The 21,855-nt window shown below is 39.5% G+C and overlaps 5 protein-coding genes across 11 annotated transcripts; 1 reads left to right on the top strand and 4 right to left on the bottom strand.

Moving 5' to 3' along the window:
* Positions 1 to 108: 108 nt before the first annotated feature.
* LOC104823869 (proline-rich receptor-like protein kinase PERK8) lies at positions 109 to 4,594 on the bottom strand. The gene is made up of 8 exons (XM_010555632.2): positions 3,257 to 4,594; positions 2,275 to 2,685; positions 2,068 to 2,154; positions 1,921 to 1,991; positions 1,758 to 1,840; positions 1,523 to 1,670; positions 609 to 770; positions 109 to 513 (listed from the first exon to the last, which is right to left on the bottom strand). Exons 1-8 carry the CDS (start codon positions 4,035 to 4,037, stop codon positions 292 to 294), a joined length of 1,965 nt encoding a protein of 654 aa, XP_010553934.1. The 5' UTR covers positions 4,038 to 4,594; the 3' UTR covers positions 109 to 291.
* Positions 4,595 to 6,213: 1,619 nt separating this feature from the next.
* On the bottom strand, positions 6,214 to 8,836 carry LOC104823868 (tryptophan synthase beta chain 2). Its single transcript, XM_010555630.2, has 6 exons — positions 8,671 to 8,836; positions 8,044 to 8,380; positions 7,741 to 7,957; positions 6,987 to 7,524; positions 6,697 to 6,795; positions 6,214 to 6,605 (listed from the first exon to the last, which is right to left on the bottom strand). Exons 1-6 carry the CDS (start codon positions 8,738 to 8,740, stop codon positions 6,352 to 6,354), a joined length of 1,515 nt encoding a protein of 504 aa, XP_010553932.1. The 5' UTR covers positions 8,741 to 8,836; the 3' UTR covers positions 6,214 to 6,351.
* A 2,702-nt stretch (positions 8,837 to 11,538) lies between these two features.
* LOC104823867 (uncharacterized hydrolase YugF) lies at positions 11,539 to 14,049 on the bottom strand. Of its 2 annotated transcripts, none has more exons than XM_010555628.1 (6): positions 13,501 to 14,049; positions 13,139 to 13,250; positions 12,935 to 13,028; positions 12,323 to 12,506; positions 12,154 to 12,223; positions 11,539 to 11,998 (listed from the first exon to the last, which is right to left on the bottom strand). In XM_010555628.1, exons 1-6 carry the CDS (start codon positions 13,806 to 13,808, stop codon positions 11,687 to 11,689), a joined length of 1,080 nt encoding a protein of 359 aa, XP_010553930.1. In that variant the 5' UTR covers positions 13,809 to 14,049; the 3' UTR covers positions 11,539 to 11,686. The 2 variants fall into 2 exon arrangements, with proteins under 2 accessions (XP_010553930.1, XP_010553931.1); XM_010555629.2 differs by having other exon boundaries at positions 11,687 to 11,998; positions 12,323 to 12,500; positions 13,501 to 14,048.
* A 594-nt stretch (positions 14,050 to 14,643) lies between these two features.
* Positions 14,644 to 18,900, top strand: LOC104823866 (RHOMBOID-like protein 9, chloroplastic). Of its 5 annotated transcripts, XM_010555627.1 has the most exons (8): positions 14,644 to 14,726; positions 15,241 to 15,340; positions 15,971 to 16,484; positions 16,576 to 16,717; positions 16,807 to 16,972; positions 17,847 to 18,017; positions 18,114 to 18,268; positions 18,489 to 18,900. In XM_010555627.1, exons 3-8 carry the CDS (start codon positions 15,977 to 15,979, stop codon positions 18,739 to 18,741), a joined length of 1,395 nt encoding a protein of 464 aa, XP_010553929.1. In that variant the 5' UTR covers positions 14,644 to 14,726; positions 15,241 to 15,340; positions 15,971 to 15,976; the 3' UTR covers positions 18,742 to 18,900. The 5 variants fall into 5 exon arrangements, with proteins under 5 accessions (XP_010553929.1, XP_010553926.1, XP_010553925.1 ...); XM_010555624.1 differs by lacking the exon at positions 14,644 to 14,726 and having other exon boundaries at positions 15,104 to 15,340; positions 16,810 to 16,972; XM_010555623.1 differs by lacking the exon at positions 14,644 to 14,726 and having other exon boundaries at positions 15,104 to 15,340.
* A 389-nt stretch (positions 18,901 to 19,289) lies between these two features.
* On the bottom strand, positions 19,290 to 21,717 carry LOC104823865 (14-3-3-like protein GF14 psi). 2 transcript variants are annotated; one of them, XM_010555620.2, is made up of 5 exons: positions 21,613 to 21,717; positions 20,341 to 20,850; positions 20,104 to 20,226; positions 19,751 to 19,867; positions 19,290 to 19,592 (listed from the first exon to the last, which is right to left on the bottom strand). In XM_010555620.2, the coding sequence occupies exons 2-5, from the start codon at positions 20,821 to 20,823 to the stop codon at positions 19,524 to 19,526; spliced, it is 792 nt and encodes a 263-aa protein (XP_010553922.1). In that variant the 5' UTR covers positions 20,824 to 20,850; positions 21,613 to 21,717; the 3' UTR covers positions 19,290 to 19,523. The 2 variants fall into 2 exon arrangements, with proteins under 2 accessions (XP_010553922.1, XP_010553924.1); XM_010555622.2 differs by having other exon boundaries at positions 20,341 to 20,852; positions 21,616 to 21,634.
* Between the last annotated feature and the right edge of the window lie 138 nt (positions 21,718 to 21,855).

Below are 21,855 nucleotides of genomic sequence, written 5' to 3'. Positions count from 1 at the left end.
GTTTAAAAAACTTTTTTTTTCCTCAAACCAACATTGGTCTAATAGGAAATGGCCTCTATCAACGATAAGACATACGTATAGCTTAAAATACATCTATTAGTGTAAATATATTAAATATTTTTTTAAAAGTTTTGTAAAAAAATTAGTACAGAATACATTGTATGTACTATGTATGGATTCGGTTGTGTCGTGGTCGTGGATATGTTAACTAAAAACATATACCATAATAATAAAGAATACAAAAAAATAGACGATAGTTAATATTATTTTAGTTATACCCGCAAGGAAAAGCTAAGGCAGAAAACGGGAACGGTCTCGGCTTCCCCAACTACTCTGCGACTGAGTTCTGTCGAAAAACTCGGAACTAAAGTCCTGACTGCCGAAAGCCATTCTCTGAAACATCCTTATCTGCTCAGACTGCTGTCTGGAGTCGAACACTTGGCTTTGTCCCGGTTTCATCCCGTTCGTTATGTCTTCCTTCGCTTCTTCCAGTGTATCCAATGCTCTCACTACCTGAGAACCATGAACTCCAGAGATTTCGTATCCAGAACGAATGGAAAAACTCTCGGGCTATCCGCCCAAATCCAGATGTGAATCGAGCGTTTTACCTGACTCATTCTCGGTCTTTTTGCACCCGAGTGGCGAACGCAAGCTGCAGCGGCTTCGATCATCCTCAACATTTCTCCGGGTAAGTAGTTGTTTCCGAGCTTTGGGTCGACCAGTTCTTCGAAATCTTCGCGCTCGATGGCCTCGGTCAGCAAGGGTCTAGCCTGAGAATTTGAGACACCAGTTAACAAAGGTAGGGTTTATGTTTAAACTGAAACGTTCCGATAGATTCCCAATAAGCTTCGCATACAAGCGTCGGGAGAAACGAGAAGAGGCTCGAGCAAATGGCAGCAGTAGAGACGTCCGACAAGGCTACCGAGGAGCAGAGGATCACGGCTTAAGGCCGAGAGGTTTAGGGTTTAGTTTTGAGTTTTGTCATCTTGGGAATAGCTGGGCCTAGGGCGGTGTTAGAGCCCTAGGGTTCGGTTGCTAATTAGGGCCGTGGCACCCAGAATCACGGAACCCGAGCCGGGTGTGCGTCGGCCAACTACCGTAGCTGTGGGTTCGGGTTCGGGTTCCATCGTCGGTTTGGGTATCCGACCATCACAAGACCGAGAGCAAGTACCGGTGACCCTAAAACTCGAGGGAGCGAGGCCGAGGCGGGATGGCCCAAAAATCTCGGGTACTGCCCGTGTCCACCCCTAGTTGCTATCTCGGCCAGCTGCCTATGTGTGTACATGCCTCCATAAGACGAGAACTTAACGGAATAAAAGTATCAAGAGAGATTTGACTAAAAAATTGATCTCGAATTGAGTTCAACGGATCTCCGTAATCCGTAAGATCGGGAAAATGCTTCGACAGATCCCTAGGGTCTGGTCTATCAAGTTCCCGACAACGTCGGATCATTTCTTGAAAATTTTCAGAGCAAAGAGAACTGATCTTGTGGATGGTAAGAGCGTAGTGTAATGAACTTTACCCATTCGACAAGGCTTTCATCGCCGAGTGGCTGAGACGCATCGACGGGCTTGCGAGCCGTTATGAGCTCCAGAAGAACTACACCGAAGGAGTAGACGTCGGATTTCTCAGTCAGCTTCCCGCTCGTTGCATATTCCGGAGCCATATACCTGTAAAAGTTAACAGAAGTATGGTTCTGTAATAACTGATTATGCACACAGCTTTTGGAATCAACTTCCAAGAATATGAATCCATACCCGAAAGTTCCCATTACGCGTGTGGAGACATGCGTATTCGAATCTAGTTCCTGAGCTATTTTCGCAAGCCCGAAATCTGCAACCTGTGGAGGAATGACCGTTTAAAAGAACCTCTTTAGAATGAAAACCACAGATACCTGCAGTGATTGTAGGATAGACGTACCCGGGCTTCAAAGTTGTTGTCGAGAAGTATGTTGGACGATTTAATATCACGGTGAATAATGCGAGGATGACCTGCAAGAACGGAAAAAATTTCAGACAACCACAATAAAGAAAGACGAAATCGAGATTGTGAAACAGCAGAACTTACAGTCTTCATGTAGGTAAGCGATTCCACGAGCTGCACCAGCAGCAACCTTTACCCGAGTTTCCCAAGCCATAACCGGCCTTCCTTCAGCTGCGAAAAAAAGAGACCCGGGGATCGAGATTTTTTCAAAAGATGGGAACTTTCATGGCCTACAGGTTTCTAGTAACGGAATACAAAAGAAAAGTTCAAATCTTTAGAGCATGTCCCTACCGTGGAGATGGTAATGGAGGGTGTTATTAGGCACATAATCATAAACAAGCAACCTCTGGTGATCCGAGATACAATAGCCGACGAGTGTAACCAAATGCCGGTGATGAACTCGAGTTATGATCTCGACTTCGGCTCTGAATTCCCGCTCTCCTTGACTACCGCCAATCTTCAACTGTTTAACGGCGACTTCCCTTCCGTCTCCAAGAACGCCTTTATATACACAACCGAATCCTCCTTCACCTAAAAGGTTCCGTTCCGAGAACCCATTGGTAGCCTTAGCGAGTTCATCATAAGAGAACCATGATCTCGGATTGCTAATCACACCAGACTCGGAAGGAGAATACATGTAATCGCTACCGGATGGACTTCTCGCTTTAGGAAGAGATGAATGGGGATTGAAAAACGCTACATCTGTTAAACACGAGTTTCCAGACCGACGATCAATCAGTAACTAATAAGCAAATTCTCAATGTGCTCGTTCATCCGTTCGGTGATCATGTATTGTATGATTCCCTACTTTCTTAGCTTTATCCGATATTCAATGAATATCGATCAAGAGTCAAGACCCTGCTTTTAAAACCGCATGCGCGATCACGGGTATCGTATAGAAAGAGCGATTAAACAATGTCTACACTACCCTAGACCGAAACTGTAACCGCGATATTGCAGAAGCAAAACCAAACAAGACCCAAATTGTGATCAGAACCAAGTTGCAACAAATCCAAAAACATCATCAGAATGAAGGAATCATCAGACACTGACGAAAGTTTCATGCTTTAAGTTCTAAGACTAACCCAACACTCAATATACATTTCTCAGCAGTTCCATACATCAACAGTTCCGAAGCCAAGGCCGTAGAAAATGTTCATTGTACTCTGAATTTGAAGTATCTCAGCATATTCAGACATTCTAGGCAACAAGTAGAAGTGTTGGAACACAGAATCTAAGCTTGAAATCTGAGATGAATCCAAAGTGTTGTTACCTGAGCCTTGAGGAGAAGAATAAGAAGAAGGAAGAGTATATCCTATGAAAGTTCCGGGGTCCTTTCTCTTTCGCCTCCGAGAGATCCAGACGGCCAACACTAGAAGGCTGAGAACTACCAGTCCGACCACTACGCCGACAGCCACGGCGCCACCGGTGTCAAAACCGCGGGAAGAGCTGGACTCTGTCCTGTTCCCTGCATTCGTGGCTCGGTCGGTCGGTTTTGCGGTGGGTTTCTCCTTCGGAATCTCAGGTAAAGGAGTAGGAGGAGCAGGAGGAGAAGGATCTGTCGGAACGGAAGCCGGCGGAGGAGCTGTAGTTGTCGCCGGAGGCCTGTCGGAGCGAGGAGGTGTTGCCGCCGGAGGCGACGGAGAGGGTTTCGGCGGCGGGGATTTCTCTGCCGGAGGTGGACGAGGAGGTGTGGCTGCCGGAGGAGGAGGAGGAGGGATATCTTGCGGTGGAGCAGGTGGTGTCGCCGCCGGAGTCGACGGGGAGGGTTGGGGAGGAGGGGAAGAAACCACCACCGGAGGAGGCGGAGGAGAGACCGCAATGGCAGGAGGAGGAGAGGATACGGCGGGAGGAGACGGCGGTGGAGAGGGAGTCGGCGGCGGAAGCGGCGGGGAGGGAGGAGGGGCAGCGGGAGTGGCCGGAGGCGGGGCGGAAGGAGTGGTTGGCTGAATATTCGACGGCGGAGGAGCGGTGGATGAAGAATTCGACGGCGGAGAAGAACCCGCCGACGGTGGTGGAGACAGAAGCGGCAGAGTAGGAGGAATCAAACTCATCCTCACTGAAACTGTACTAAGAATCTAACTGAAAAAAAGTTTCCTCTGAGCTATGCTTCCATGTCCGACGCAACAAGATGAACAAACCCCAGAATTGGTGACGTCATCCTTCGTCTCCAAGCTTATGAACAGGAAGAACTCTGAATGCACCGAATCCCGAACGGCGATGCAGAACAAAGCCCTAATTCAGAAAAAGGGGGCTAAAACACATTCCCTGATATCTATATTCCAAAATCTTCAACAATCAACCCTAGAAATTGAAAACCCAGATCGTAAAGCTGAAAATTTTCAACCAAAAACCAACTCTGGAGTGTGCAAATGGACCTGCGAACAGAAACAGAGCAACGCCCAGATAAAGAAACAGTAAAATTCTTCGACAGCAAACACAAAGGCTATAAATTGGAATCAGAAGAAGGAATTTGAGCACAAAAAAAAAGAGGCTAGTGGGATGCCATGGTTAAGGAAGATGAAAAAGAGAGGGAATGTGGTCGAACTGTAGAGCGTGATTCTTGCAAAAAGAACGTGGAGACCACTAGTGTTCAGACACAGCGAAACACACGGAGCTGAGAGTCTTCTCTTTTGACTTTAGCTTTTTTTTTCCACTAATGAATCAAATAACCAATCATTCCGTATTTAAATGAAATTATCTTCGGGTTTATTGATTAAATTATGAAGATAGGTGTGAAATCGGCAATTATATTACATGCATTTTTATTCATTGGAAGCTTGAACTTTGATCTCAACCTTATTTTCATCATCTTCAACAACACGAATTTGATTCTACATTCCCTATAAAGGCAACAACTTTTAAGCCGTTGCTCATTAAAAACAAAAATACTTTTTTTTTACAGAAAACAGCTAAAAGAGAAAAGTTTGCATCTTTTCCTTTTAAATACAAAAAAAAGGTAGGCTTTTTCCATTAAAACTAGAAATATTTTTTAAAAATGAATTAAAAAAAGATGAGTTTCCGTGGAAAAAGAAGAAGGAAATAAACAATATATGGTCATGTGCGTGCTAATCATGGCGATCGTTGAACCTCGTGCGCATGTTTGCTCCTAAAATTCCTCCTTGTACACTGACAAAGGCATATACACACATATGTACCCACAATCATGCACTCATATATATATATATATACATGCATATTTTGTTGGATAATAACATTAATAGTCACGATCTTTCAAAAAACTTTTATATAAGATCAGCAATTTTATAATTTTTTATATAAAATAATAAATTTTATAAATCTTTTCATATTCCCACAAATTTATTAATTTTATGAATTTTTAAATTTCCATATAAAAACATAATTTTTTGTAAAAATATTATAAAATTAATTTATATATAAATTATGAAATTTATAATTTTATTTTAGATTTTTTTAAATTCTTATTTTTTTAGACTATTTTTTTCTAGTTTGTTCGTCAAATATGTGTCACTTTAAATTGTGTAAATTCGAAATCAAAAGAAAATGAAATAAGCAACACACACAAATGATAGTGAAAATAGATAAACCCTAGTTGAAAGAATATTAATGTGCTTTAAATTATGTATCCGTATGCATGAAATATACACACACACATCTAAAATCCAATCATAATTAGTTTAAGGGTCAACTCTAATCACAAAACCCATCCCGTTTCCATGTTGTGTTTTGTTTTATAGGTTAAACAAATGTTCCTTTTGTGCATGCTTTTTGTGGGAATAACAACAACGACTACATATGATGAATAAGTGTTTCTTTAATGTTTTTTAGTTGTATATTTGTATAGACTACCGTTTTTTAAAAATGAATTATGCTAGTATTTCAATAAACAATATTTGGATCGAATTTCATAGAATTACTTTTTCAAAACCAAATTTGAAAAACAAAAATCAAGTCAGAATCAGAATTTACATAAAAAATAAACCGAATTTTATGTTTTACATAAATAAAATAAGTCGAAGGATCACTTTGGTATTTCTGACCGATGATTTAGGCTATTAATGGTGATTGTTTTATTGTGAATTTCTTACCTTTTGGTTTCTGGTTTTAGATTTTTATAATATTTATAAATCCAAAAAATAGAATTTTTGGTTTTTAATTCATTTTTTATTAAATTAGTTTTTCAAGTTTTTAATAAAACTAAATTCAAAAAATCTTTATTTTTAACTTTCATTATATTCTAAAAACTCCTTCGATTCAACCCCTTATTGAATTTTATTACCCACCACAAATTACAATCTTTAGCATATCGATTTATTGATCTCACCTGCACTGACAACACGCAAAACCCTAACTTGTGATGCAAGTTCCGTTCTATTTAAGGTTCCTTCACACGACTTTGGGGATCCTGGACAGAGATTCTTGGATCTTCTCCTCACGGAAGGATAAATCTACCAATTCGCCCTGTAAATACTTCTCGTATGATGACAGATCGAAGTGACCGTGGCCGCACATTGCCATCAGAATCACTTTGTCTTCTCCAGCTTCTCTGCAGCGCAGAGCCTCTCGAATGGTGGCAGCAATGGCGTGAGTCGGTTCTGGAGCTGGTATTATCCCTTCTGTCCTCGCAAACCGAATGGCTCCTGCATCATCCAGAAGATTTCGAGAAGATGGGATGGGTCGAAGAAAAGATTCGATCTTTACACCAGATTGAATATGTGAAGAAAGAAGAACCTTGAAAGCACTCTGTTTGAGGAATTGAAATGGCTTCCATGAAACCCTGTTCATAAACATGTGAGATCAATGGTGCCATCCCGTGGTATCGTAATCCACCTGCCACGCCAGAGACAGGAGAAAAAAGCAGCCCAAGAAGTGAAAACCTTGAACTTGGTAAAAAAATTCTAGAACAAACATGAAACATGGAGTTGTGCACAATTGTCAGACAAGACATTTCTGTACAACCGTTTGTTCCGTGAAATTTTCACAAAGTTCGTGATTTTCTATATGTGTAAGATTAGTTTTACCGGCGTGGATAGGGTCGGGAATAAAGTCGTGTCCCAGTGTATGCATCTTCATCAATGGAGTCATCCCGGCTGTATCACCGAAATCATAAGCATAAACCCCTTTTGTCAAGGAAGGACAAGCCGTAGGCTCAACCGCCCTTATAACAGGATTGATTTTCCCCTTTAGTTTCTCCCGAATAAACGGGAAACTTAAGCCAGCGAAATTTGACCCTCCGCCCGTGCAACCGATGATCACATCGGGCATTTCACCGAAACCCTCCATTTGTTGAAGGCATTCCTCCCCGATAACGGTCTGGTGGAGCAAAACATGGTTCAGGACACTTCCTAGGCAGTATTTGGTGTCCTCATTGGCTGCTGCAACTTCAACCGCTTCTGAAATTGCGATGCCTAAACTTCCCGGGCTTAATGGGTCGGCTTGGAGGATTCTCCTCCCTGTCTCGGTGAGATCGGATGGAGATGGATGCACCTTTGCCCCCCAAGTTTGCATCATTAGCCGACGATATGGTTTTTGATGGTACGAATTGGCGACTTGCCACACCTGCAAACAATCCATCAGGGTCAGAAATAGAATATAATTAAACGAAATGACAAGAATTACGGAATAATGTATCGAGTTTTCTCTGAAACGAAATGCCCACATCGGTTATTACCTCTAATAATGTTCGTGCATGTCTCTAATATGAAACAAACGATTCAAACAAGGATCGGTCTTGAATTTGATAGCCATAACACAGCAAGAAATCTTTGTACTTACTTCGCATTCAAGGCCGAACAAACTAGAGGCAAAGGCCAAAGAACTGCCCCATTGACCGGCACCCGTTTCCGTCACGAGATTCTTGACGCCTGCTTTCGCATTGTAGTAAGCCTGCGGAACGGCTGTGTTGGGTTTGTGAGAGCCAGCCGGGCTAACACCTTCGTACTTGTAATAAATTCGGGCAGGTGTATCAAGAAGCTTCTCCAGTCTCTTAGCTCTAAATCCAGCAAACCGAAAGACCAAGGATTAATGGGAATTAAACAAACCCTAAAGGGCCTTTTTCTTTTCGGTTTCTGAAAGAACCTGATCAGAGGGGTTGGTCGCCAAAGCTTATAGATGTCAAGAACCTCCTCTGGAATTTGGATAAACCGTTCCTCAGTTGCTTCCTGTCTGATCAGCTCGGCGGGGAAAAGGGTAGCCAAATCTTCGGGCTTGACGGGTTCGAACGTTTTCGGATGCAACGGCGGAGGAGGTTTCACCGGAAGATCGGCAACGAGATTGTACCATTTATTGGGAATTTCCGCAAACGGTTTGTGATCGTATCCCGAAGACGCATTTGCTCTTACACCGAACCCTTTTGAGAATCTAGTGTGATCTGGATTTCTTTTCTCGGCCAAACAGCTAAAGCCCTGCCCTTCTCCTGAAGAAAACAAGTAAAACGCGTCGATGTCAAGACATAACGCACAAAATCTAAAGCTCTGGAAATCGCAAAAGGTTCGAGCTTTTAGCTGCAAGGGTGAGACAAGTGAAGTAATCGTGGAACAATTGAAGATTATAAATGCGTCTGGTTCGGACAAGTTTCAGAAGCAACAGAGAGGACAGTGACACATAAATCCAACAGAACATCGAGAACAGTATAGGAAAATGGATAAAGACCCAGAAAGAAAGATGAAAATTTTGAAGTATGATAGGCAAGAAACAGTTCATTACCAGTGAAGAAAACCCTAGACAAGGTTGAATTCGCTGCTGGGTTTGCAGGTAAAAGCAAGTGACACGCCATTTTCTCTCAGACTGCAGGAGCAAATTAGGGAATTAGGATTCTGAGAGATATATATCAAAAGAAAGAAATAGGATTCTGAGCAGCTGTCGTCAAGCCTTTGACTTTGAGTCTCTGAGGGTCATGAGAGAGACACGTAAATAGTCGAGTAGGGGTGGGTGCTTCGGTAAACGGTTTGGGGTTCGGGTTCGGGACGAAATTAATCGGTTCGGTTCTTTCGGTTTTACAAAAATAGGTACCAATCAGGTTTTTTATTGTATTCGGTTCGGTTCGGTTTCGGTATCGGTTCGGTTCGATTCCAGATTTTATTAAAAAAATGATAGATTTCCTTTAAAAATATTCGATTTTTCGGGATTTTAAAAGTTCGTTTCGGTTCCGGAAAAATTCGGTTCTCTAAAAATGGTACAGTTCAGGAAATAACAGCGGTTTCGGATCGGGAAAAATACCGTTTTAACAGTTCGGTTCGATCCGGTTTCAAAGAATCGAACCGTAACGCCCAGCCCTAATCGAGAGTATGGTTTTTAAATTGGCAATATATATTAAAGAAAAGCGATTGCCTGCTCCCAACGGCATCAATAGAATATCTTCAGAAAATGCCAAGTTTCATTTACTCACACACACACACACACACACACACGCACATATATATATATATATATTATACCTTAAAAAAATTTAACTTCGAGAAAATTAAAAAGTTTTGAAAATTTATGTAAAATTAATTAAAAAGGAATTAATAATTTTTCCTAATGGAGAATTCGAGTTTGCTTAATGGATTTAATTCAAATGAACCGGTTGTTGGTTTAGTTATCGAATACAAAAACATATATATCCAACAGAAAAACAGAATATGATATAATTTTTTCAACTATTCTATGAGTAATTTCGTGTGTGTAAAAAAATATACATCATTTGGATACAAAAGTTTCAAATTTGATTAATTTACTTTTAGAAAATATTACAAAAAGCAATCCAAATAAATTAGTTTTCGTTTGCTTGGTAGGTTTTATGAACAAGATATGATTTTTGTCGATTTTAGATATAAATACTTTTACCACCAACTGTTTTGGGACATGTATCAGATTTTTTATAAAAAAAAAAATCGGATAAAAAGGAAAAAAATATGAATGCAAAAGAAATATAATTGAAACGTATAGAATAAAAGATATCGATACAAAATTTTTTAAAAGAAAAATCCATGAACCATCAGCATAATTCACTAATTAAACAATTAAAAAAAACAAATTCAAACTCTCAAAATTTTTCTCTTTCACAATCTTCCATTAATTCTTTTATAAAAGTAAAGATAAAACATATAAAAAATTTAAAATGGTACAAAAAAAAATTCAAACTTTTTGCTAGATAAATTTATTTTAAAATTTGCAAAATATATCACTATAATTGCTAAATTTATAAAATGTATCATTATAATTTCTAAACATATTAATTAGTATTAGAAAAAAATTCGACTTGATTAAATATCAGTTTGAGAATTATAATAACATATATTTATTGATTGGTAATTATAATAATATATTTTGTAAGTTTAGAAATAATTTTGTTAGGTAAAAAGTTTAGAAATCTATTTTATAACATTTTATAAATTTTATCCTTAAATTAAATAAAATAAAATAAAAACTCACAATGGTTAGAGAACTAGTGAACTATATACATCCTTTTCTACCAATAAAAAATATGAAATTATTTTCTTCATTTTCGCCAATTGGAAATTTGCATCAAACCCTTTATTTCCACCAAATGTTTTTCGCAAGTAGCCACCATATTTGACATTTTGTAACCTCAATTTTAACATCAACCTAACGAAACGTCCTTTAATTTGAACAAACTCGTACGTATTATACGTAACTTCCTATTAAATATGATTATAAAAAAAAAAACTTCCTATTAAATATAAAATGTTGGTGGAAATATCTACACCTAATTCATGCGCCATCTACCAACCAAATTGGATCGTTATTAGATCATAACAAATATTTAATTATTTTTAAAAAATTAGAATCGAATTTGTAGATTGATTTCTTTTAAATAAAAGACTACGGAATCTCGAGACACAAAAAAAAAGCTGGAATCTGAGGGGAAAGAAAATAAATGGTGATTTATTTATTTTTGTTGTTGACTTGATTGCACCACCCATAATATCCGAATTGGTTTATTTATATATTTAGATGTGCAATTTGCAATAAGATATACTGATAAAATATCTTGTTATTTCATTTTTTAGTATATAGATAAATGAAACAGAAAGTTCTATCTTGAATATTCTATATTAATATATTTTTATTATGTAGTAAACGTATATAAAAAAGTGATACACAAAATCTTTTTTGTTCTAAGATTATATTTTTCAACTCCTAGCTCTTATATTGTCAAAATAAAAGAAAGCTTTCTTGTATGCCACACATCAGTTATTGGACCTTTTAAATATTTCACTATCATACTTATTGCCTTCTTCACCTCCACATGTTTTGAAATTATCAGATTTTGTTTTTATAAATTCTTTATGTTTTTAGATTTTTTTGAATTTCTTGGAAAAATCTTATTTGGCGATTAGCCTCAATAAAACAAACAAAATAAAAAAAAAAGCTTGAATATCATCATAAAATTCAAAAAATTGTTTTCAACATTACTGAATTCTCATTGGATTTTTTAGTTCTTGGTTTGATAATCTGAAATTCTGAATTGTACTTGATTTAAATTTTTTATGATTATACTAAAGGTTTACTTTTCTTCGACCGACCACACTATTCTTTGATACACCATATAAAATAATACAAGGGAACTAGGAATATACACTTTTATTCCTAGATATATGTCCAAACATTAATACGTTTTATATCCTCTAAATCATAAAAGATATGCAATTAAATCAAATTATACATCTAATAATATGCAAAGTATAAGTTCAAACGTTGTGTAAGAGAAACAATACTAAGAAGAGGGGAGATTCGAAAGCCAAGGAAGCAGACGTTCATGGACAAGGTCCGGACGGTCATCTTGCGGACAGTGCCCCACGCCTTCTAAAACGTAGAGGCTAAAGTTCGGCAACTGACCTGGTAAGGACGAGAAGTACTTTCCGACAGGACCATCGAGCGGTGTGAGCGAGTCTTTGTCGCCCCAGAGGACTAAAACCGGTATGGTTAGATTCGGTATCAGCTTAACCGGGTTTGGACCCGGTGGACCGGTCAAGATCGATACGAATGCATCCAATGCACCCTCTCTGTTTGCTGGTTCCGCGATTATCTGAAAATGACGAGAGAATCCCGAAACCGTTATTCAATCTTCGGATATACAATTTAGAGATGGGCACATGTCGGGTATCCATATCTATACCCAAAGGCCGGCCTTAGATAACATAACGATTAATATGTGAATCATTGTAATAAGGGAATACCTACCTCTACCAAGGTGTCATCCACATTCTCCTTGTTCCCATAGACATTCATCAAGATATTTTTCAGATTCTCCCTGCATTATTCATGATGAAGTTCATGCATTGTATTACTTCAGATACAAAAGAGTAAATAAATTTGTAGATGGATTGAAATTGATAATGAGTATAAATGCCTGTCTTTAACACGGTTGAAGATGGCGGAAGCTATTCCCCGTTGCTTCAGCAAGAAGTCGATGAACAAGAGCAAAGGCATCAAAAGCTTGATCCTCCAGTCATCGAAAACGGCTTTGTTGTTCATTCCACCAGCACAGTTCATCAGAGCAAGACCTTTCACTAAATCTTCTTGTCTTTCTGGTTCTTGACAGAATCAACAAAACTCAGTATCTCAGATTTGGAAACGGGCAAAAAACGAAAACAGAAAATGCGCTGATATATTATATGACATGCACTTGAACTTTACTCTTCTCCGAGAAAAGACAGATCCATCACCGACACACTCAAATGGATTCAGTCCAATATTTTGATTGGCCGGTATTTGGTGTAACCATAAGCTATGTAATGTAGTATACCGAGTTTAAGCTCGGGCAAGTGGTACCAAGTATCAAAACAAAGAGAAACACGCTACTTCAACACTCATGATGTCTTAAACTCATGCTCTTCTGTTCCCATTCACTGATCCTAATGATCCAATTCACAAGATGTAGTAACTTCAGTCACCCGGAAAAACAAAATAATCAGTCCAAACAATCTTGTTGAGCATGAATTAGCGGTGAAAGCGACTAAACCTGAAGCAGCGATTAGACAAGCCAGGCTTCCGACTGAGTTTCCAATCAAAACAGTCGGTCTCTGGACCACTTCCTCCACGAAATCGAGTATCAACTGCAAGTTTGACAACATTCACAGTGAGAAAACTAAAGATACAGTGCTCTTTCTTTGAGCAAATATTGCCCTAAATGCTTAGTACTTGTCCATGGCAAAAGGATGGTTACCTCGGCCCATGTCTCCATTGTGTACATAAAACCAGGTGGTTTGTCTGAATCACCAAATCCGAGAAGATCAACGGCGTAGACGGTATGGCTTCTCGACAACACACTTATGTTTCTGAAACGATGTAAGAAGTTTCTTCATTTATACGATTTTATCATAACGGAAACAATCTTCCACAGACCCTTAAGCCCTAAATTCCAAATCAAAAGGGCGAAATTGAAGAAAAAACAAATATCAGAATCACCATCTTCCACAAACCCTTAAACCGTAAATTCCAAATCAAAAGGGAAAAACTGAAGAAAAAACAAATATCAGAATTCAGCTGTTCACAAAATTCCATAAACAGAAACATTGAAATCGTTACCTGCGCCAATGAGGAATTGAAGCGCCAAACCCATGAACGAGGACCACCGTCTGACTCGCCGGACATGACTCCTCCGGCGAACCCATCTCCAAGTAATTGATCGAGTATTGTCTCTTCCACTGCCATTTTTTGCTCCTCTCTCGGATCTCCACCACCTCCAACGCCTCCACTCCTCCGCCGGAAACCGCCGCACTCCCCGACGGCGCCGCCGTGGCCCTGACGCAGATCGAACTTTTCCGGCCGCTCGGCCGATTGAGAATAACCGTTGACGCCGCTATCGCCGTCGGCGACGATGTTAGAGCTCTCATCTCTGTTCCACTCTCACACTGCCGTTTATGTGGCTCTGGTTTTTGTCTAGCGGACCGTATGATAGTCTGATCCGGTTTACGTTTGACCGCTTTCGGTACAAACCGGTTATCAAAGTCGGTTCATGCCCGGAAACAATAAAAATGACTTGGTTTCGAGATTAAATCCAAGATTAAAGAATCGATCATAATCCTATGGTTTAGCCTTCTGAACCAAATACAGCCCCAAATTGATTAATAATATTACCGGTTTACGCTTTTTTAACGTCTACGTGCATGCACGTACGAATACGTACATACAGGTTCGTATGCAATCATGTATTTGGATGGAATTTGTATGATGGAGAACCATCATATATAATATTTATATATTTAGATTTGAAAGATTTTCTAACAACCGCTGATAGAATCATGTTTTATTTCTTACATCATTATCAATCATAATCAAAATATTATCAGATTACTTATCTTTGCAAATTAAGCTTTGAGAATCGGACCCGGGCATTAACGGCCACGAGTTCAGTTCGTGGCTAACCGTTTCTTCCACGTGGCGAGATATGATTGGATGTTAAAGATATGACACGATATCGCTAGATTCTCGAAATGCCTTGGATTTGTTTTTTGTTTTTCATTTTTTTAAAACTGTGTGACGTAATAAATATCATAAATCAATTTGGCGTATTTTTTTTTAATTTCTTTTTCTAGGGTACGCGTAACCATTTCTAATTTGAAAAATATCATGTACTTATATTGATTAAAAATTATAAATCATTCAGATATATATTTTTGTGGTATATCACTTATTAGAGTGCCACTGAAAATGCGTCAGGCTAGATAGGCAACGTGCGTTAAATACCGCAAATCATATGACGCATTCACAAAACCTTTTAGTACTATTGCACAGACTGGGAATCTCCTTAGGTACGGATCCTTACCAGTTTTAGGCCCTTTCTTCAAATGTCTCCTTATTATTATTTTTAAATATTCACAATTCATCAGCAATTATATTTACTCAAATTCAGAAATTTCAAATCCGAGAGCGTATTACAATATATTAATTTGTGATTATTTTCTTTGTTAGTTGCAAAATAGGGAGTACCCGTAGTTTTCTCCCTTGCAGTATATACAATTTCAACTTTCCTATGCTAATCAATTTTTTTTGGATAATCCCATGTAAATTTAGTTTTTATATATAATTCAAATCCGATTTTAGTAATAAAAATATGTGAGGATTCATGTATATTCAACACTAATTTGTATTTGTTAAATACTATTTTTGAAAATATAGAAAATATTTTATTTAGATGTTTTATATGTTGAACAAGTGCCATTTGAACCAAGACGAAAGAGACAGTGATCAAAAGCATTTATACGTTTTCGGTCCGGAAACGTCTTTTTCAAGAACTCAGGCACGTATTAAAATTGATTTTTACAGAGGAAATCTAGCTTCTCTTATAAAAAGCCATGTTCTTCACCACCTCCACTATTCAAGGTCAGGGATCGTCTTCTTTCTTGGATCAGAATCTTCGTCAAAGGTAAATTTTGTCACTTCCTTTGTTGCAGATTTCTCCTTGTGAACCTGCTCCGTCTTTTTCGTTTGCGCTCTCTCTTGATTTCTCAACGTCGATTCGACGGAAACTGTGACGAGAGGAGGAGTTTCTTGCTTCTGGGTCCGTTTGGGGGTTCGTTTCTTTCTGCAAAGTCTGCTTCTTTTTCCGTGCTTGAATCTTTGGAAATCTGGTGGAAGATCCGTATCAATGGAAAGATGTGGTCTTTTAGTTGTTCGAGGAAATGCTCCAGTGAGATGTGGTCTTCACTGGTTCTTCCATCAATCATCTTAGTGCAACAACTCGAATAGGTTCTGTTTCATATATTTGTTCATCTTCCTGATGAAATCTTGTCCTTGTGTGGCTATACAGAGAAGAAATCTTCCAGACGAGATCTTCTCTATGAGTTACCGATCCTGGAATCTGAAATCAATGGAAAACTTATTTTGTGTTGTGTTGAAGTGAAAATCTATAGTTCATATCCGAAATGTTCGGTTAATCCCTTCTATGCCCACATGAGCTTGAAACTATGTGATCTGTTTCTGAGATTTGATAATATCTGATACCATTTTGCTGCAACTGATTTGGACGCCGTCTACATATGTATCCTTGATTCAGGTTTACATGGCGCTGCTTCCAGTTCATCATGATTTTCCTTGCAAAGAGCATATTTTCCCGAACGAAACTTCGTCTCGGCAATGCAAAGGGGAAATATCATTTGATGCAAACGGTTCAAGGCGTTTCTCACCTATCAGGATCTCCTCATACAAGACTAGTTGTGCCTTTGACATGTTAATGAGGGCTGGAATTACCAGCACAAGTGTTATGCAACATGGAATGATGAATGAAGCAACAGTGCTGAATTGGGATTGTAGGTTGAAGAGTCAAACAAAGTCAACTCCATATCGGCTTTCGACAAGAGGGAAATATTGTCTGGTTAGGGCATCATTGGAGCCCAATACTACGGAACAGCAACTTAGACTGTTGGATTCTTACTTTGGGAAACTCCAAGGTGATGGCAGTAAGCTTTCTTCTAGAGATGTTAACACTGAAACGGATCAGAAAGTTGAAATCGATGCGGAGGAAGAAGAACTGGAATCTTTGAATGCATATCTTGGCAAACTCTGTAAAGGTAAAACATTAATAAGTTCCATTGTTTCGTTTTTTCTCCTTTTGTCTTGTCAATATACTTACTTGTTCTTGGCTACCCTTTTACCGTTCAGATACAAGTATGGAAGGGCTTGTATCAAAAGGCAGTTCAGGAGCAAACCCATTAAGCAAATTGAGTTATATCAACTCTCAGAACGTTCCATTTGGGCAGCTCAATGACGATCTATACGACGATACATCCAATTTCTATTTAGTGTAAGAACTCTTTTTCCGCCTACTTTTTCCCTTTATTACTTGTGCTAAATGCATGAGTTGTTGGTTTTTATGAAAATGTGAAAATGCAGAAGCTTATTAGCATCCATAAACGTTGGGGTGTGTCTGTTCGAAGTGGCAAGTCCAGTGAGGAACAACGAGATGGGGCTCTTGTCGATTCCTCTGTTATATGGATCAAAGATAAATGATCTAATAATGGCTGGCGAATGGTGGAGACTTGTCACGCCCATGTTTCTGGTACAAGACCAAACAATTGGGTCTGTTTCTCTCTGTCTATATATATGCTGTTTTTAAGAGCCTGCACGATGATTGCAGTAAAAAAACTTGACAATTAAGCCTTGAATCATTAGCTACCAACATATGTGCTACTATGTGTCTAAATCGGGTTTGATTTTTGTTGTTTCCATTGGAGGAGAGGTTGGGTTAGGGCTGGGGGTGGGTACCGACCCTGCGGGTACCCGAAATTTAGAAACCCGAGCCTATGAGGTCTGGTGTGTGGCACCCGTAAACCCGAGCTGTGGGTTACAATTCGGGTTTCATCAGCCGATTACCGGGTCGAGGTAGAGAGGGGGTAGGGCGGGTAAGCGCAAGGAGCGAGGAGGCGATGAGAGGGTGAGATGCAGTGAGAGGGATTAGGATTTTGCTATGAACCATAACCCGAGGTGGCGGTGTTCCTCTTTTAAAAATAAGCATTCGGGCATTACATTAGGATTTAGGATTACGAAAACAAACGGGAAATCGATAGCATCTCATCCTCTCGCCTCGACTCTGACTTCATCCCCCGGCCAGCTGCCTCGCCCTCTCGCGCTGCCTGCCGATAGCCCATAGGGTACTCGGTCCCTCGCCACATCTCACGGGTAACTGAAGCTCGGGTACCCCAGTAGACCAAAGTCAGGTAGCTTGACTGAGAAACCTGGGGAGGTGAGGCCGAGGCCGGGTACGCTGGAAAACTCGGGTATCCAACCAGCTCCCACTCCACCGATAGTTTGAGTTACAAATTCATGGCCCTTGAGGGCTTTTGGTTTCAAGTTGTTCAATGTGGACTGAACTGTTAGTATGATTTTGTGATCTGAAACGCTTTCTTCTTCTTTTTTGTTTTGGTAAACTGCAGCACTCTGGGATTCTTCATGTAGCGCTTAGCTCATGGGCTCTTCTCACCTTCGGACCAAAAGTCTGCCGTTTTTATGGCCCGTTCACGTTCTTCCTCATCTTCATACTCGGAGGAATCTCTGGAAACTTCATCAGTTTTCTTCACACTCCATACCCTACGGTCGGAGGAACAGTAAGCTAATAATTACTTTGTCCGAATTTATCAGCTACCCTCATTTGATGTCTGCTTGTTCTGATGCCTTTCACGTGTTTGTATCAATGGGTAAAGGGACCAGCTTTCGCCATTATAGGAGCTTGGCTCGTGCATCAAACGCAGAACAAGGACACGATCAAAGAGGATGAACTCGAAGACTTGTATCAGAAGGCGATAGTGATGACAGGGCTTGGCCTCATTTTAAGCCATTTCGGCCCCATAGACGACTGGTAAGCTCCTTTTTCTCCAGCAACATTTCAGCATAGCGAAGCTTTACACGCGTACAAATATTTCCGTAATTACGAAAACCGAACTCGAATCCACGGGTCCGGTTCCCCGACACTGTACATCCGTCCTCGTACAAACCTGGCCTGAGTACCCGAATGGACAAGGATGCAGTTTGTTGTTGTTGTTTGTCTGAAACAAGTTTTGCTTAAACATTTTTTGCAGGACGAATCTAGGAGCAATTCTATCCGGGATCGGGTACGGCTTCTTCACCTGTCCCGTACCCGAACTCGACGAATCGTCTTCGAGGAACGGGCGAGAAGAAGGCGTTGCGGTGATGAGGCGAAGCGCGGGACCGTGTAAATCTTTGTTCGTGTTCGCGGTCTTTCTGGCGGTCATTGTGAGCTCTCTAGTACTGTTCGTCGACGGGCCCTTCGATATCCCGACATTTGATGACATCGTTTACTCTCTTGTTTAGTTTTTTTTTTGGTTATATGGTTATGTCTAGAAGAGCTTGTGGGCCTCTAAACACACATGGTTTTGTGTTACAGTGGAAGCCAAGTAAGAAAACCGGAAGAAAATGGGTTACTTATTCTAACCCAAATATAGAAACAAAAATCTAAACTTTTTTGTGCTATATATAGATTATAACCATAATATATCAATATATATTCTTTATTTACTATTTTAATAAAAAAATATTATAAATTTAAGGTTAGGAACAATATGACTAAGATTGTATTTCGAATCAAAATAGTATATTTCGAAGGCAAAATAGTAAAAATATGATATTTTTTATATAATGATTTTCAATCCATGATCTTATAGATAATTATATACCACACTGGTCATAACATTAAATTATAATTGTGAAATATAAAATGTCACGGTGATTTAGTGACATTATGATCACATATGATGATTTGGTGACATTATGATCAGTATATGGATTAAAATCAAAATTACAATTGAAGGTTATTTTTTATAAGACCCCTTATAACCGGAAAATACGAAAATAGCAACAAAAAAAAAAAGGTCAAAACACAATGAAAAAAAAAGAAATCAACATCAAGGAAAGCGAAATGTGTGTGAAACAAACGATCTAAAACACCATCAATAGAAAAAGGGTCTCTGTTCCTAAGACATAACACGAAATTCCGAAAGCATGTGACGAGAAGACTACAAGTGTGTGTGTCCATATAACAAACCCCATAGGATATTAATTGCTCTCCTTCTCCTTCTTCATCTTCTAGTGTTTTTTTACTGCTTCTGTTCATCCTCTGCACCTACAGGCTTTTCTGATTCCTTGATCTCATCACCCGCCTCATCCTGTTGTCACGCAAGCAGGGTTGTGTCAGTTTCCGACCGGTTTATTCCTACTTCACTAGTTGGTACAGAATTCGTTCTGATCTAGTTTCTTTAGTAAAAGCTGTAAATTCTACGGAGAGGAAGACACAGTGAGTAGTAAGGGGAAGTGGGAGACTTACAGTGATGTCTGAAGTCCACAGAGTCAGATTGTCCCTGAGAAGTTGCATAATCAGAGTGCTATCTTTGTATGATTCCTCACCAAGTGTATCCAACTCGGATATAGCTTCGTCGAAAGCCTGCAAGCAGAGTGAAAGAAACAACAAAAAAAAAAAGAGCTCACACAGTGAGATGCAGTGATGGAGAGTTATGTGGTAATCCACAAATGCACGATGACACAACTGAAAGAGTTGACATAAACCCGGTAATGTATGTTGGTTAATGCAAGTAATCGTCAATCAGACTGATGGCATTACTCAGATATGTGTACAGGATGAAAACAAGCAAAGATATAACAGTAGATGATAAAACAAACCTGCTTGGCAAGGTTGCATGCACGGTCGGGGGAGTTAAGGATCTCGTAGTAGAAAACGGAGAAATTAAGTGCAAGACCCAGCCTGATTGGGTGAGTGGGAGCTAACTCAGTAACAGCAATATCCTGCATCCAGTGGGTAGACAACAAAATCAGTATACCAGTGGGACAGCAAATAATGCCAAAGGTTCTTGTAAAGAACAAGAGTTCGTATGCTTAAATAAAAGTGGCAATCCTTGCCTGAGCAGACTTGTAAGCCAACAAGGTGCTCTCAGCAGCCTCCTTCCTCTCAGCGCTAGTCTTAAACTCGGCAAGATACCTGTGGTAGTCGCCCTTCATTTTGAGGTAGAAGACTTTAGATTCGGCTGAAGAGGCAGCCGGAATGAGATGAGAATCCAAAAGGTTCAAAATCCCATCGCAGATCTTGCTAAGTTCAGATTCAATCCTGCCCCTGTAATCCTTAATTGTAGCAACATGATCCTCGTTTCCCTTGCTCTCTTCCTTCTGCTCGATAGAAGAGATGATCCTCCATGAAGCTCTTCTGGCTCCAATGACATTCTTGTAGGCAACAGAGAGCAGATTCCTCTCCTCAATCGTAAGTTCCTCGGCATCCACAGTCTTGGCAACCTTCTCCATGAATTCAACCATTTCCTCGTAACGTTCAGCTTGTTCGGACAACTTTGCCATGTAAACAAATTCTTCCCGTGATGACCCAGTCGACATCTTAAATGTACTGCTTTAGAGCGAAACCTGCAAGTACAAACGGATAATACAGGTTAAGTAACTGGAGAGGAACAGCATAAAACAAAACCAAGTAACCAACAAGGGAATCTGTTTGCAAACTGCCAAAGTCATAAGCAACAACTGAAATTTCAAGTCATCCCAAGTATAAATTCAAACACACGCATGTAGCGAATCTAGCGATGCCAAAGGGGTTGCAGATTTATATCTGAGTGGTCAAAGTCAGTATGTAATCTAACTTCATGAGATCTATCAAACTTTCACAAGAATAAAAGATATAAAAGTAATACATTTTGTCATATTTTTTGCGTCTCAGGCAACTAGATCCAAAACCATTAGTCTCCAGAAATTGGCATATGCTCTTCTTGTGGAAACAAGAAATTATCAACTGGACAACGTAAAACCTATATCCAACATGTATAATCGAGAAACTTAGAATGACGGGATGTTTCTACATAGATCATTTCAGCCTTTCAGGGACCAAAAATGTTCAATTTCAAAGAAGGTTAGATCCAACTAACGTTGTTTGAAACATCCACAACGAAATCGATTTAAAAAAAAACGAATCCTCTCAAGCAAGCCTAACAACCAGAAATCTAATCGTCAAGCTATAAAAGCCCTACAATCATCGCATCAAAACCGAAAACGCTCAGACAAAGTACGATTCGAGCATCGAAACAAAGCGAATCGATCAGACAGATCTCCTGATAACTACATTCAACCATCAGATCCAACGAACACAATAAGATTGCAGAAGAGAGCAAGTGTTACCTTTTTTTTTTGTCAGAAAATCGGATCCAAAGGCTAGGGCTTTTAAAAAAAGGAAGAATAAGAAGAAGGACAAATCGCCGATGCGCAGATATTTAAAGTATGAGAGTTAAAATTAATATATTTAGAGGCTCAGTCTTGAGGGTCCAACGAAACTTCGACGCGTGTTCCTTGGCCGGCTGAGATCTATTCTCGGTTTACGCACAACTCAACCGGTATCGTATCTTAAACCAAATAACCGGTTAG

The sequence above is a fragment of the Tarenaya hassleriana genome, unplaced genomic scaffold, assembly GCF_000463585.1.
Source record: "Tarenaya hassleriana unplaced genomic scaffold, ASM46358v1 Cleome4, whole genome shotgun sequence".
In the NCBI taxonomy this organism is placed as follows: Eukaryota; Viridiplantae; Streptophyta; class Magnoliopsida; order Brassicales; family Cleomaceae; genus Tarenaya; species Tarenaya hassleriana.
Note: the sequence above shows the minus strand (reverse complement) of the source record. Positions and strands in the feature narration are given on the sequence as shown.